This window comes from Scomber scombrus, chromosome 19 (assembly GCF_963691925.1).
Source record: "Scomber scombrus chromosome 19, fScoSco1.1, whole genome shotgun sequence".
Taxonomy (NCBI): domain Eukaryota; kingdom Metazoa; phylum Chordata; class Actinopteri; order Scombriformes; family Scombridae; genus Scomber; species Scomber scombrus.
The window spans coordinates 23,446,589-23,463,688 of record NC_084988.1 but is presented as its reverse complement, the minus strand read 5'-3'; the positions used below and the strand labels follow the sequence as shown (position 1 = coordinate 23,463,688).

The following is a 17,100-nucleotide window of genomic DNA, read 5'->3' as shown; positions in this document are numbered from 1 at the left end:
AAGTACAAAAACATAATACAATAAGTCTCTCCTTCAGGCTTCAAAGAAATATATTTGTTGGCCTTTGGAGCTCCGAAAAATCTTTATTAACAATGATTTTTTAACTACAATAACAGCCTCCTCTCTGAAAATGTGCTGTCTGTTTCTTTTTGCCAGGTTCCCTACACTTCCCAGCATGCACCAGTGACTTAAAAGCTGTTTTGATAGAAGGGATAGCACCATTCAGGGGTTACCAAACAACCAAGGAGAGGGGCTTTCCTGTCAAAACACAGTCGCTATCCAGCTTAGGAGTGCCAAGTTAAAGAGGCATGAAATGAGTCTTCCTTACCCAGAGAGAGGGAAGAAAAAAAAAGACAGGAAAGAATGAAAGAAAGAAAGAAAGGATAACAAGCTAGCGAGAAAAAGATTTCAGAAGGGCAAATGTCTTCCCTCAGCCCGGCTGTTTTTCTGTCTGGTGTCTCTACTCATTTGGCCATCGGTCTGTCTGTTCACATGACCTCAGCCGCTCCGCATATCTGGTGGCGAACCACAAGACAGCCGAGTCCACTTCACCGTCTGCCAAAGTAAGCAGCTACACGAGGGTCAAAGGAGAGGAGAGAGAAAAAGAGACGGAGCGCGTGTGTGTGAGAGAGAGAGAGAGGGAAAGAGAGAGAGAGAGCAACCACTTAAGAGCAAAAGATGGGCAGCAGTAGAGGCTTCTGAGGGTGTTTATGTGAAAAACAACTGTCTGATTTATGTGATCTTTCTCACAAGAATGTCCTGACTCATCACTACTACTGCCAGAAAACAAAACAAGTGAATCATTCTCAGCTTGTAATTGGTAGATTGTCAAGTGTTACATCTTGCAGATTGTCTGGATCTACCATATGTGAAATCAGTGGCCCTTGAGCAGAAAGGGGCCCTCAATGATGTTGTCGGGCTCTACAGATATAAGACACAGGTCTAATTACATTACTGTCAGAAACGTTGTATGTCTAAAACTAAATATGGAGTTACAAGGTTTCTTCTCTCATTGCAACTCTCAGTTTAAAGCACGTCAAAATGAGTATGATTTGTAACCTAACAACTAGTTTGGAGCCAATCATGGTCCAGTATGCAACTTTTTCTATGGACAAATCGCATTAGACACATTATTATTCCAAGCAAAGTCTTTTTTTGTCTTTTAACACATCTGGAGGAAATCTTTAAGAAATTGTCTTAGAGCAATATATACAGAATGGCCTCTGAAATCAATTTGAAGTTGAATATCCCCTGTACTATACTGGACAACACTGTTCTTTACTGAAATGAAGGACACACGTTTGCTGCAAGGCCTGATGGCAGCGTTATCCAATCAGAACATGGGGCCCCTGTAGGTACCAAATTTCTTCCTTGTTATAGAGTGTGATGTATAGATTCAATATAACTCTCAAAAGCTCAAAACATTTATGGTCCTAATGTGATATAAGGCGTCACGCCACTCGAGGGCAGTGTTGAATGCAAAATGTATACTGTGAGATTGTTAGTTTCTGTGTTATTTCTTTCTTTGTGTGTGTGTGTGTGTGTGTGTGTGTGTGTGTGTGTGTGTGTGTGTGTGTGTGTTACCTGTCCTGTTGAGGAGGTTTTGCCTGGCTCTGACAAAGGCCATGATGTCTGCGTCGGTCTGCTGGTCTCCCGTTAGTGGTAAAGAGGAGGATGAGAGCGTGGTGGCTGAAAGGTTCCTGAAATTTACACACATGACACAATAAAGGACTTTTTGATTTGCTTTCATTTACAGCATAAATCCAGTAATCCGTCGCTTTCAGTGTGTATGTTTGGAGAGGCCTGTCGAATAGAGCCGCCGCTCCGCCGGCGCTGTTCTTGTTCCAAAAAGCTTTACAGGAAATAAGCTACAAACCTTATACATCACGCAGCCCCTCTGTATAAAACAATAGCATCTCTGTTGCTACAAGTGGCTGCTAGAGACGCACAAAAGCATATATGTTACGCGCTGAGTGTTTTAGTGCGGCTGTAAAAAAAAGGTTGTTTCAGCAGCAGGGCTTTGATTTGTTAATAGAGTTTGGAGACGTTACTTCACAAAGGGATAAAAATTTATGGCCGCGTTCATAAGTGGAGAGAAAACACCCGGCAGCTATAAAAGCTACAGGTCTGCAGGCTGTATGTATAGACTGAAGGAACACTGCAAACATATGAGAAACATATTGTTTGCATTTGGGCACACGTTGAAAAAATGTACACACAATGGTGAACACGCATGGTTCCTAAACTAACTTAGACACAGAATTCAAGACATTTTAATGTGTCTGTGAATAAAAATTTAAATAAAAAATCACAAATTGTTAAGATTACATTTCAAGAGATCCAACAAAATGTCATATTATAAGCTTTTCCTCAATGTAGCGAATGTGCTCAATATATGAATGTAGAGAGGTGGTGTTTTTTTTATTTTTTTTACTATTATTTGGGATTTTTTTGACAGTTGGTGGCAAAGAAGCCGAAAAGTCCTTTGCCAGACTGGAACCAGGGAAGTTGCGGGTATGTGGTACATGGCTACGAGGGTGATCTGAGGTGGTGTTATTTTAAAGCCCTCCATCAATTACACACAGTTTATGAAAACTTTCAACCACCTTAAATTCATTTCTTCAAATTCATAAACATTTAAACAAGATGTTCAGTGTCCTTTGAAACAAACCAGCTGGACCCTTCATGTACCTCCACTCTGATGAAGGAGTGATGTCAGCTTCCTTCCTCTCTGTAGGCTTATCATGCCAGGCTGGTACAGCTGGTAATGTGGGGTTAAAACTTCTGAAATTCAAGGAAATGTAATAATTACAGTGTGAAAAAGAAGAGGACAACCTGTCTCATCCACTATAAATAAGCCAGTGAGAGTTCAGTGAGGCTTGGCTGACCTGGGGTCTTGAGCAGAGGAAGTGGAACAGTCTGGGTCTGGGTCTCGGCTTGCTGGGGAGTTTCTCACAGTGCTGCTCAGACCGGGCGGCCTGTGTGATGAGTTAGAATCAAGCTTTTTATTACCTGCACCTTGTTCTGCAGCTGCAACACAGCGTGATATGTGTATGGAATTACATTGGTATGGATTGATCCAGAAAAGAAGTCCAGTACATCACATCACATCTCACAGGTGTCAGATCACATGCACGCGTCTGTTTGAGCCACACGAGGGCGCAACAGTGCAAAGTACACTCAAACATCAGATGCATTTGTACTTTATGTCTTTAGTGGTGAGGATGACCAACATCTAAACACAGACTAGACAAATATTGAACTCTGTGATTTTCTTTTGTACTGTACAAATTATGATGATTTACGAGAGTCAATTATCCATGAAATGTCTCGACAGAACCCTGAAATATGCTGGTGTGCAGATGGTCAAAAAAAATTGGAATTTGCCATGTTTCAAAAGCCTAGAAATAGAAGATCAAATGGACTTTTGAATCATTATTTACTCTCATGTCTTAACTACTATAGTTTATGCTTTGTACGTGAATTATAAATGTTGAAAACTAAATTTTCTTTGTAGACAATGATGGTCTGGGGATCTGATTGTGAAAGTTGTTTAAGTTGCTTCTCGTTAGTTTTTGTGGACTTTCTCTGTTGTTTGAAGTTGTTTTTCGCAGCATTCTGGTCCTGGTTTGAATGAGTTTGTGGTGTCTGTAAGGCCCATTCAGGCTGGATATAGTTACACGCATGACACAATGATAAAAAAAATAATGATTCATTTATTGAGGCTATTGTTTCTTTCAATTTGACACAGTATTGTCATCATAGCTTTGTCACGGCAGCCCTGATGTCATGGCTGAATGGCGAATTAGAGTGTGAACCACGTCCCTAGAGCTTTAATATCACATCTGATCATAGCTGTTACCCACTTGTACAGACTGACAGTGTGTTCTTATCAGTCCTGGACGTTGTTACAACAAATATCAGCATGATTGGTGAGGCGAAAGAACACAGTGACATTACCTTTCAACATTTGCTCAATATTTGTTCCATGGAAACAGGCGATGAGGAGCTGCAGATTGTTGGACATTAATCAAGTGCTGTTCGAGTGCAGATGGCGAAATGGTAAAAATAGCATTAATAAATTGAGCAGAAATGAGTCAGTGAAGGAAAGGTGTTTCTCGTCATAAAGTGGCTGATTTCCTGTGTGTAACCGTTCAGCTCAGCTCAGCAGAGACTCAGAATGATTGCTTGATGATAGCCTAAAGTAAAGGTCCACACTTTTAATACTATACAGTCGGTGTGCGTTTACATGTGCTTGAGGGATGGATGGAAGGACAAACAGAAAGCAGTCTTTTTACATGACTCACCCAAAGTCTGGAGTACCAGGTGAAGACGGCTGCAAGGTTCCATGTGGTGACCTTGTTTGACATCTGGCTGCAGCCTCCGTGTCAGACTCCTAGTTGCAATCAATGAGAAATTAATGACATTTCTCTGAGTGAGAACACCATCCTGCGCTGATGACAGTTAAACACAACGTGGCCTTATGCGTCATAGAGCTGGAGAGAACAGAGGACCTCAGGTATCCTGCGTCTTCATGTTCTGTCGCACTTCTCACTCAACGTTTCATCAGTTACATGTGGGCTGCTTTCTAAAAACAGACCAATAAATGCTTGAACAAAGCTGTTGAATATCTACTGGCGAGGAAAAACGGCTTGTTTCCTGCACATGCGAGCACAGTCTGTCAGACTTCCTCTTTGTCATTCGGTGATAAATTCCCAAACCTTGCTGCATTCATGAGATCAAAACCGACGCGTGAAAGCCAGCAGTATCTGCAGCTCAGATGTTGCTGCTTTAACATCTTCTTCCCGTCTGCTTTTTAAAAAAAAAAGCAAAGCAGTTATCAACGCCAATGAAACTGTGCCAGACTTCTCTGGAATAATCTGGGAATTTTCAACTCATTTTTCCCTCGAAAGGTTTCGCAAACATTATCTTCCACTGTGCTCGCTAAGCATTTAAGCACAAACACAAAATATTATTTAGGACAGGAATAAACACAATGACTGGCTTCTTCTCATCCCACTGTGTTGCTGAGAAATCTCATGAACATGTTGTCCTTGTTAAGAGTGTAAGTGCTGAGAATATGCACTGATGCTGTTCCTGTCTTGCCTCTAAGCTGCTCTGCAGGCCCTTGTTTGGGTCACATGCAATTCTGTAAAAATGTGTTTCTGTGTATTTGCCTCCTACAGATCTCCCCACCAGGGCCCATTCTGCATGATGTTGAGCAGAGGCTGCAAGGGTCACACTGGTGCCGTAAAAGCCTCCGAAGTCAGAGACACATGCGTATCGACTTACACACACTGTAACGTGTCCATAGAGGCCAATATTCAGAAAACACAGAGAGGGAAACATCCATAAATACAGAGACAAAAATGAATGGACAGGAACATTTCTTTGACACGCTATCCCACATTACGTCATGTTCACAGAAGCTTTATGTGGTGTTGTCACATAGATAGGTAGAGAGAGGTAAGGTCCGTCACCTGCGTACTGGAAGCCTCCTGGCTCCACCACTTATGGAAGTCCTTCTGGAGTTTGACCTTTGCCCTCTCCAGCAACAGCTGCAGGTGCTCAATCTCTGTCCTCAGTGCTTTCAGACGGCCAACGGTGCTCTTGTAACTGACGGGAGATATTAGCAGCACCAAATTCATCTTTTGTCCAAACTGCAAAGCATCTGCTGTGTCCAATCAATCTAAGCAGGGTCTTGGGAGAAACTATGGAAATATTTGGTGCGGTAATACATTAGAACACATTTTTTACTAAACTCACAGCTTTTTTCCTTGCTCAATGTGTTCACGCAGGTTTTCTTCCACTGGGTCCAGCTCCTCCTTGACCTCTGTGTGATTTTCAATTACACCTAGAGGAGAATTACACCAGTTTTAAAGAAAAATGTGGAACTGCTATAGCTATAATCACTAATACAGCCATAATGTTTTCTTGCTTTTCCTTTCAAGTCCAGAAGCTAGTAAGCATGTGTTGTGTACACGTGAGTGCATTTCCTTTAAACACAACTCTTTAAACGTTGGCTCTGGATCACAGAAGCCAGGCTGCAGTGAAGCGTTCTCTCATGCAGGACTCAAAATAAGAAGAAAAACCTTCGGCACCTCAGCTGGAAGAGATGTTTGTGCACTTTACAACCGGTTTTCCACATGAAAGCATTGATGTCATTGATCAAAACAGTCAGAAAAAGAGTAAATGAAGGAGTGTAAGGGTTGTGGCCCCACAGTTTTTGGTCACTAAGCTTTCAGACATTAAGGCTTTGAAGGTGGCACTGCTGAATAAAGACTTCAAGAGCGCCCACAATGTTTACCACACCATTCTGCAAAGAGCTCGGTATCAAAATGCTTTTGTGGCAGCTTTGTTCATCCTTTCAGTAACTGAGAAGCCAACACTTGATTCAGTTATGTGGAGATTGCTGCCCGAATGATGCACTTCATTCATCATGCTTTAAATGTATATGCACATTGTTTACCTGTTGGAAATGATGCTGCTCTTTGGCATGTGGTTGCAATTTTGCTGTTCTTGCTTTTCAAACTCACCATGAGCTGCTCTCTGCCTCCGCCGTAACTCTAACTGCTTCTTCAATTCATCTGAGAAAGTGAGAGGGAGAGAAATTTGATTTTTAAAGCATTTTTTAAACCTTAAAACTCAAAGCACATCTTTTTAATGTTTATTAAAAGGTGTTTATCTTCTGTCACATACATTACTCTTCACCACAGCATCCGATTCAACTTGAAACCATTTTTTTACTTTTTTATCTCATCAAATACTTGAGCATACGCATTTTAGGACATTCCATACGACTGAACATTTTTTTCCAACAGTCTTAATAGTTTTTCTAACAAAATAAACAACTCTGTTGAGGCACACGTCAAGAGGATATATGATGATTTATTGCCTTCGTGGTTTTACGTTTTCGTTGACAGAAAGTTCCTGCAGGGTGTTTCACAATGAAACAAACCACAGCACAGGATTCTGATGGAATTCCAAATCCCAACACACACACACATCCACAAACACACACCAAGATACTGGATACACAAGACAAGAGATGCCATGAGAGGGGGAGCACTTTAATGTAAATAGAGCAAAGGAATTTGTTTAGTGAATGACGTTCATGGTGCTCAAAGTGTTACCTCGGTGCTTTAATGTACTTGTTTCTCTTTGAGTTCAGTTGTTTTGTACATTCTTTTCTGCAGTGGAGTTGACTGATGCGATGCCAAAAGCATTCTCAGCTGTAAATAAAACAACGTTTTTCTGTGTTGGGTTACACAAAGCTCTTCATGCCTCTGTAATGTGATGACTAAATCCTTACCAAAGTGAGGGTGAGAGAGGTAGTCGGGGTGAAGAGATCTGATGTTCTGATGTTAGGCAAATGAAGAAAACGACTGCGTGGCTCTTAAAGCTCGAGTACCCCTTCAAACAAATGACTGTACGACTTTGATCCAGTAAAGATCCTCTCATTTTTCAAATCACAGCTATGCAAAATGGTCTTGTCGTAGTGTGTATCCAAACAACCTCCATGTCTTTCGTGCAGCATCAGTCATTCGTCTTTTTTTTTTCCTCCCACACGAGCCAATCAAGCATCTCCCAGACCAGTAATTATTGCACTACCACCAGTTCTCAGAGACTGCTCATTTATAATACATCATGACAGTTCAGTATAGCAACAAAACAGGCTTAATTATGTTGGTTTGGAGGATTTCAGTAGGTCATTTCCATATTAGCAGCCATGACATGTATTACACTGTTGTTAAGTGGCAGGGTTACCAGCACTGACAGATGTGGATCAAGATATCAAGATTTTTGTGTCTGATCCATGTTCATGAATTGTACAAAACTGTGATCACAGCACACTAAGGATGTTTAACACATCTTCTGTCTTTACACATACACATTTTTTGAGTTAAAATCCCTTTTCAGACATATACGGAACATCATCCATTTGTTTTTGTCATTCGGACAATGTCTTTTATATTAATGTTCCTACAGCTTTATTCAGACATGATAGAAGCTGGAAATAGTGTGACTCCTTTAATTCCTATTTGCTCACCCGCTGTATGTCAAGTGTATAGCTGGATATTCAGGCATTCATCCATGCAGTTGGCATTAATGTGAATTGAAAACATAAGGAGACAGTGCTGATCGGATTGTTACTGTGGTTGCACAAGAGGGTTATTTTAATATCTTGTTCGTCCTGGTTGCACCGCAAGTGGAAAAAAATTCTTAAATACTGATTTGACATCGGAAGAATCTCCTCAGTAACTTAAAGTAGGCACTTTTACTATTTTATGGTTTATCAAACATATTTTATTGTCTTTGTGCATAAGAGATAGAGATTGAGATGTTTATTACAGTGACCCTAAAAGGTGAAACAGTTCTCTCTCCATGTTTTGCTGCTGTTGTCTTTATATCAATCTGACAGCATTTAATTCAGACTTGTCCCGTGTTGGAAACGTTACCTGTCCCGTTTAGAAAGATTGCTGTTGTGTCTTTTACGTGAAATGGGACAGCTTTTCAGATATTATGTTAAATTGCCGTCAGATTAAGTGACGGGGGTGAACGCGCAGATGAACTTTACAGAATATTGCAAAACAGGACGGTGTTGCTGAATTACACACTTCCTTCCACAGTCCTCACGATGAACTCTTGTGACTCGAGCGAGCCAGGAAGCACCAAGAGGGAGGCTTTTTTGGGTCACTGCCTGTTTTGTGGCAGTAACACCGGGTTAACATATGGGTAAGTCATTTGCTTCTGCTCCTCTGTTTTCTCTGTCTCTCTTCCCCCTAATTGAAGTAGTTAATTGCCCTATTAAAGATATTGAATTAGTGAAGCAATGCCTCAGTGGCAAAGGACAACTGTAAAGTAAATGTACCAAAACATATTGTGGATATTATCTATCTATAGTAAACGATCGCACAAGGTTGTGTGCGAACATTCGGGGATACTTTTACTATAGGATAACAAAAAGCGACAATTACGGGGTCACATCAAAAGAAGTGACTAAAGTTTCAGATAGGGAGTCGGGTAAGTGACCATGGAGGAAGATAAAAGAGACATTGAATGGCAGTATCTTCTGTGGCGAGTTTCCATTACAGTCCCAGAGGTCTCATACGCATGTAGACGGTGCTCTTTCTGTAATATGATCCTGCCGCCAATCTAAATGCTGAGCCCCCAAAAAACCAAAAATGAGAAATCCAGATGAAGTATCGCTTCACAGAATATGGGCTGTGTGTGGAGTGGGTTGGAGGGAGGGGGGGGGGGGGGGGTTGGCTACCTTTTCATGCAACACCTCTCAAGGTACCGTAAAACAGTCAGATTAGAGCAATCGCCTTGCAAAGAAAAGATGAAGACGTTGAAAACATATAAAGAAGACTGTCCTGTTGAAGTGACCCTGAGTGCAGTTATAGAGATCCAAGGATTAACAAAGTGTAACAACGTTATTATCACAGACTTTTATAGCAGCCTTCAGGTTCCACTGAGGAATGCTTTAAAACTGTTTGCAATCCGCCCACGCAACACAGAGCAGTTCATTTCTCAGTACACTTTTTTTTCTTCTTTTTTTTCAAACAGACCACTGTTTGGGGTTACGGTAGACAGCGGAGACATGAATCGATGAAGTGAAACGTTACAAATGACACGCAGCGACAGATTGTACCCATGATGACAGAGTTTTTCCTAATGCTTTCGGGTAATGAAAGAGGGGGGTTTTGAGAACGCCTCACTAAATGTTTTCATTCTAAGTCGGTAGTTAGCGTAGCTGAGAACGTAGATGAACTGAGACGCCCCTGCGGTTTCACATTGTGGTCAGGTGGGACGCTCAAATCTTCTCTAAAAGACACAACTCTCTCAGTCGTGACCCACAACCTCACTGATGTATAGTCTCCTTCTTTCGTAAAGAACGTGAAAGGATTAAGACATATTTATGCTGAAAGTGTGCCATGTTGACAGGGTGAAAACGGCAACATGAAAAGCACATGGGGGCCAACACTACGCGTGTGGTTTACATCAGTCATGGCATGTACTGAAGCCTTTTACAACCCCAAGGCCGGGCAGATACACATGGTGGCTATCTATATTTGTCAGGGTCATGGTGCGATAAATGGATGTACTTAACGGCTCAGTGATGTACTGTAACGGTCCCAGATAAGAATGTAGATGCGCTCTGTTTTGCGATATTCTGCTCGAGCGATCTTAAATTGAGTGTGTTGGACGTACTACTAGAAAGTACAGATATGTCAGCGGTGATTGAGTGTTTGGTTTGGAGAGTCTGCCGAAGCAGTTTTACCAGTATTCCTGACCGTCAATGACAAGAAAAATTCCATGAAAGATGAATTTGCATACGTGTCAAGTAATAGTGGTGTGCGGTGTGCTCGCTGCAATACTTCATTACGCTTCAGTCGTCCTGTCCTCCTTCCAGGACAAGACTGTGGGCTCGACACCGCAACCTCTTCAAAAACCATGCAGGGTTTCCCCCCACTTTGTCGGGAGACATGCCGTCGTCGTAAAGGACCGGTTTCAAGCTACAAGCCTTAATAAATATTTGGTGATTTCTGTGGCCTGGAGGTTAAATGTGATACGCCGCACGAATACCACAGTGAGCTCCAGATCCAAGGAGCATACATGCTATCCTGTTTCTCAATGTCTGAGAGGGTGTTGATTCAAGCGTACCTTAGGAATGATTGCTGTTAAGTCAGTGCACAAAGTAATATAAAAAAACCTGGACGAAAATATTCAAGTGCCCAGATATACTGATACAACCACGAAAAGACCTGTGTATCAAACATATATGAAATGAAACATAGAGTTTGTTAATACATAATTGTGAGTTGGACACACATTCTGTGTTTTTATTGGACAGCTGTGTTTGAAGACAGTGCTGTTGAAGGTCATAACTTTGACCAAGACCATCACATAAAATCTAAAAAGAACACACATGCAATGCAGGAATCAAGTTGTATTACTCTACAGCCCTTTGGAACAATCTTAGTAACGACAGACATTTAAATCTCCTACAACAGACTTGCAATCTATATCAGAAATCTTCAATCATTGGGTCACTACAGCAAAGGTGAGCATTGGATGAAAGCGGGATGCCAAAGCAGATACCAGATGCTCCATCTCGGACCGTACTGCATAAATCCCGCCACATCTGGCAGAGAAATCAAGCGATCCTGCTCATTTCCAGCTGCCATACACCTTTCATGCTGTAGAAGATGTGCACCGCTGATCTCTCTGAATAAATATATATCCTTGCGCTTTTTGGACCTAAGGGCTCGGAACGTATACGCTCCTCCGGTGGGATTGGATTCCAAGGCCTGATGTGGTGGCCAAGAACAATACTGTAAACCAGGGAACTGTTTAGACACCAATGTCTCCACGGGCTGCCGCCTCTCCCTTTCTCCCCTGCTACTGACCCTCATGCTGGGGTACATCCATCAGAAAAAAGCAGCGCTAAAGCTTTTGTCTATATTATGCGAGCTGTTTCCATGTTCTACACTAACCATGAGACACAGGTAGTGTAAAGTTTCCAAGCAGGGCTTCCAAGATGGCAAGGAAACACACTGAGCTAAATATTATGGCATCACTTTCCAGCCAGAAGAGGCAACCACCTTCCACTAAAAACACTGTCTCTCATCTAGGAAGAATGCAGCTCCATGCATCTAACAATGTAATAATATTTGACAGCGTCAAGATGTTCTCTGGGTATTTTTCCAAATTTGCAGACGCTAAAGAATTTGGATTCTTAATCTCTTCAAAACCGTAGCGCACAAATAAAATCAAAAAAACCATGTTCATTTATTCCAAAACCAGTTTCTGCGCTCTCTACCCACACGGCGACGAAGCCTGCAGAACGCATTCGAAGAGTTAATATTGTACACGCTGTCACGGGTGATTCTCGCGTGATGCATGACACGTCTGACATACGGCTGTGTCAGCGCCTCGCGGACTTAACGCTGAAACAAAATCAAATTCCGAGGGTGATAAGTGTATGCTGGCATGTGGGAGGCGAACAGCCCAAAGCTACCAAACCACCAGGCGTGATCTGAGGCAGAAATGATGCCAGGCGCTGGTGTGAGGCAAACCTATCCATTTCAGCGGCATGTGAAATGAGCCACAAACACACACACACACACACACACACACACACACACACACACACACACACACACACACACACACACACACACACACACACACACACACACACACACACACACACACACACACACACACACAGTCCAGGGAAATTCATAAACGTAGCTTGCAATAGTAAATGCAAACCAGATTGGGACCTAATAACATATTTTTAGCTACTTTTGCATTTCCTGGAAAATCAGGAGAATCATCATTATGATACATTATTGTGTGAAGTCACTGGTGATGTGACTTCATATCAAAGTGCACTCATTTGAACAACTAAGATATTTCCCATCTTGCTCAATAATCAAATAAGCTAGAAGCATGCCAGCTGACTAACCATGGCACATGGCATGTCTGAACAACACCTGAGAAACAACAGACCAAAGCTGTGGTGGATTTCTTGGGAAGTTAACTGTAATCATTCAGAATGGACTGAAGCATGTTTATGCCAGGGCTCCTTCTGGCACGGTAAAGCTACCTGTCAGGGACATTACCCAGAAGAACACAGGGGTGTGCTTACAGCGTCGTCATAAAACAGCCTGAGACGGCCTAGTAAAAAGCACAGGTTGGACGACTAGGTGGGTGGAAATCAGAACGCCTCTTGGTCCTGGAAAATATCAGGAATGTGCTGAACGACATTTCTACACTCCGGGGGTAACGGAACCCCGACAGTGATCTGATCATTAACGTTTTCCAGGCAGGTAGGCCGGTGTCTTTTGGGACTCGGTGAACGTTAACAGAAGGGTAAATTATCAGGCTTCCTCGGGGCTTGTGCCACAGTCTTTGTTTGCTATTAGGATAATGACGACAATGAAATGTAGAATTTAACGTTTTCGCAGCTCCTAAACGTAATGTAATTTCAGGAAGGCAGCTTCCATCTGTTGAAACGACTTACTGATTTTGTCTCTGGCTTCATGCAGTTGTTCCCCAAGTCTTCTGGCCTCAGCTGACCTGCTCAAAAGGATGTAGGTGTTAATCTGTGGCTGTTGTAGCAAAAAAAACACTGATGGGGGTAAAATAACAATAAGCATGCCTGATGCAGAAGACAAAAGTTTAAAGCATTGTGTAAAAAGATGTATTAAACACTGTATCTCTGTTGGCAGCAACTATTTACTAGATGTCTAGTAGTTTTTCTGATTCCAGACAAAATCAATACATTTAGAAAACCTAACAGCTCCTGCAGGTGCTTTTAATACAAATGTAAAATGAACCATGGCCTACTGTAAGTACATCTTAATGGATATGATACAGCACAATGTTTTAGTGCTTTAATTTCCATTTTGTTTTTATCTCAATCATCTAAATCATTGAAAAAACTTTGCGCTACAAAAAGTATTTGATGAAAGGCGGTTTTTGTGAGGTACAACAGCCGATGGGGCAGGAAAAAAAATCAAGGTTTCATGGTGCTGGCCAACAAATGAGGATGCTGTGTTGCTGTATATACACTATGAGTGCATGCACATGTAGTGTATGTTTGTGTGTGATCTGTAAGAGGTTTTCAAACAACCACTCACATGCTCCCTCTGTGATTTATGATAGAATAGCACTGAGTGACAGCTACAAATAAACACCAGATGTAAACAGGATTGAATTATGGGCAGAGAAAGAAACTTTACTACCTCTGTTTGAGGAGGCTCTTATTGTCTTCTATGGTCAGATGGTCCTCATGGTCCCTGATGAAGGTTTCAAAGGCCTCCTGCTTTCCCACGGACAGCTGTGGACCTGAAAGGAGAGTAAAAACCCTGTGAGTACCACTGCATCACTGCACCACCGTACATATCAGCACGTCCGTGATGAAAACATTCGCTAAATCAAATCTACCATACGGACTAACAAGATGCATGCTTGTCATGCTACTGAAATAAATCTACTCACTATGGAAACTTGTGTCATGTCCTGCTGTGCACATTTGAACAGTTTCACTAAGATCTGAGCTGCACCACTTTCCCACATCCACAGGTACCCATATCCAATCTGGCAGCCAGATGCGAGCCAGAGCCCCACTGGTATCGTTGACCTCCTGGTTTTTTACAAATTACAAATCTGAAAGGCTATTATCCTGCCATTCAGAGCACATAAACACAAATATAAACAGCAATTCTGACCATGTCAGCGTTGCACGGCGGAGACTACTCAACTTCCAACCTCTGGAAATTTGCCACATGTAAGGAAACCACATAATTTTGGATATAACATCCTGCTGACTGTTTTATGGGCTTGAATTATATAGTTTGATGATCATTTTTTATTAAAGCTTTATACATCTGCTTCAAATACACAAGCACAAAGGTTCCCACTGATTATAGTCTTTTTGTTTTACCTGTTGAACAGTTGATGTGCTTGCCATTGACTGACATTGACAGTATGTGAAAAGGGAAGGGAAGACATTAGGTCAACTGCATTAGGCAACACTGTACTCCTCTACTATATAGAGGTAGCTTTAATAAATCCAGAAACATATTGTAAAGAAAAATACTTTTTTCACAGTATACTTTTTCAGTTGTCATATCAGAAAAAGCACAGGTATTTAATAATATTAATAATGATGGTGTATTCATTATGTGTCTCATTACAATGAGCTATCAAGCACAATACAATACAGGGCCTGTATAGACTGATTATACAAAATGTATATATACTGAATCATGTTGGCAGGTAATTATTCAGTACTGCTGTGTGTAGCATAGTCTGTGATGTCATTTCTTACTTCTTAGACTTAAAAACATGTTTGGAAAAAAAGCTGCTGTAAAATCTCTCTGTCAACCTGACAAATTACATTTCCAGTAAAGCATTTTTACAGATAACAGAAAACAAGTTTTGTGTGTTTTCAGTAAACCAACATTTTTTCCCCTTGTATTCACGACTGCGCTGGAATGTGTATTACCTAATCTTATAATAAAATAGAAAAACAGCATTATTTTTGAAAGATTTCCTGTGCCACAGAAAAACCGAATCATCGCAATGACCTCCAATAAATTCCACTCTTGTTTAAATGTGTGGACTCTTGTGACAAAGCTGTTCTAACCGAAGACATACACAGGACAGTAACTCATGTGAGATTAATTGTAGGACAGTGAGGAATTTTGTTTCTTTATTTTTGGAACATCCTGATTGAAACCAGCAGGCATCTCACAGGCATATGTTGCAAGAGCCAACCTCAACAAATCAGCTTGAGGGTTTCTTGAGGGAAATGCACTCCGTTCGACTCTTGTAGAAAAATAAAATGAAAAAAAAAACCTAACATTCCAGGAATATCTAAGAGTGATATGACATCATATTATGTTGTACTAACATAATTTGTGGGGTAATGAGATCACGTGGACCTTAGGCCAACTTTCCTAATTCTTCTTTTCCGTGCCGCAAGTGCTGACAAACCACAGAAGTGCAGAAACAGGGGAGGAATGTGTTGTGACTGTTGTTGCTGTTTCAACAAATTTTAGAAATGAAATACCAGCAAAGTGAAGTATGACCGTACTGTTCCATCAATTTATTAGGAGAAGAAAAAAGTCTGACACCCACTGTTAACTGTTTGCAGACGGGGTTAGAGCTCATTTACTTGATAGAAAAGGGGCTAATATTTCTGGGTACATTGTGTGTTCCTACAGTCAACCTCCCGAGATGTCCTTATTGTCATATTCTTCTGCTTCCATCACAGAAATGTCAGCACGGCACTGCTAGAATCATCAGCGTCTCATTACATGCTAGCAGGATTTACAGTAAGAGTCTTGACGTCTCAAGTCTCCTTTCGGCCCTCGTAAGCTCAATGCAAGTCATCACCAGCCTGAATTACAACAGGAACACCTTGTCCATCCATTAGTCATCATTTTACACTATAAAAAGAATCTGGAGCGCACAGGAAGAAGACGCTGTACATCTGTACTTGTGAGAGAAGACAATAAATTAACAGCACAAACTCACAGACGCATCTCAGATGTGGAGTAGTCCAGTTTGCAATTTCCCAAACAAATAGTAGAAAACCTAGTTATTTGAGGAAATAACAGTCTTGTAATATGCCCACACTGCTTCCAAAGACATAATGGTCATCATCAGAAAGAAAGAAAAACACTCCCTCATGTCCATGTTATACTCTGTTGGCAAAACTAAGAGCTCAGTAGAGAAGGATGTACTCTGGAAAGAGTAGAGTCGATTATATGCCATTCAATCAGCATGAATGGTTTCCATGGAAAGGTCATCATCATTACATTTAAAGTTAATCTTCAGGGGACAGCGATTACCTTCAACGTAACCATAGAGGCTGTTGGCTGCGGCGACCGAACCCTCAGATTAAACCCAAATTAAAAGATACATAAACATCCAGTGACCCGTTGAGAATGCGGAAAGGATAAGTGTAGTGCATTTGTTTTGAATTAGGACAGAGTAAAGAACAATGATCTAATGTGTATATAGCTTGGTTATGAGTTTCCAAGTGGGTCATGGAAAAAATAGGCACTCCAGATGTGAAATATGTGATATATCATACAGTATATTGTGTAAAACAACTGTCAATTGTGTATTCTTAATAGTTTGCACATTTAGTGGACATAAGAGAAGTCTGACATGTAGCACAATGTAATGGCCTCTTGCAAAAACATTTGGCGCGGCAGTATTAACGGTGCTTTGATAAATCTCTGACACCAGGTGTGCTCCAGGATTCCACATTGTGAAAGGCAGAGATGTTAAAATCCGAGAGGTGTCTTCTCTGATCCTCCTGGAACTGCTCAATGTGTTCTTAAAGGCTTGTGCTTCCCACAGTTCAGAGCCTCTCTGGACAACATCAAGCTCTCCCTGCTGGTTAACAGCTGATGCAGTTGGACGCTTGTTCTGCTCACAGCGTTTGTTGCAAACAGAGCAGAAAAAAAGACAGAAATGTCTCAAGAAGTGTGAGAAAAGTGGATGAACATTCCTGAGTGGACATGTAACTGCTAGCGAGGGACTGCTGTATCTGGGAATGGTTGAGAA

General features: G+C 41.4%; 1 protein-coding gene across 1 annotated transcript in view; it reads right to left on the bottom strand.

Annotated features, from left to right (window-relative positions):
• Positions 1–874: 874 nt before the first annotated feature.
• The window catches only part of kif6 (kinesin family member 6), a 58,485-nt gene continuing 42,259 nt past the window's right edge, over positions 875–17,100 (bottom strand). The window contains exons 14-22 of the mRNA XM_062439805.1: positions 13,761–13,863; positions 13,037–13,092; positions 6,537–6,587; positions 5,767–5,854; positions 5,481–5,616; positions 4,308–4,396; positions 2,889–2,978; positions 1,585–1,700; positions 875–921 (exon numbers count right to left, since the gene is read on the bottom strand). Coding sequence (XP_062295789.1) covers positions 875–921; positions 1,585–1,700; positions 2,889–2,978; positions 4,308–4,396; positions 5,481–5,616; positions 5,767–5,854; positions 6,537–6,587; positions 13,037–13,092; positions 13,761–13,863 — 776 coding nt within the window. The remainder of the gene's footprint in view (positions 922–1,584; positions 1,701–2,888; positions 2,979–4,307; positions 4,397–5,480; positions 5,617–5,766; positions 5,855–6,536; positions 6,588–13,036; positions 13,093–13,760; positions 13,864–17,100) is intronic.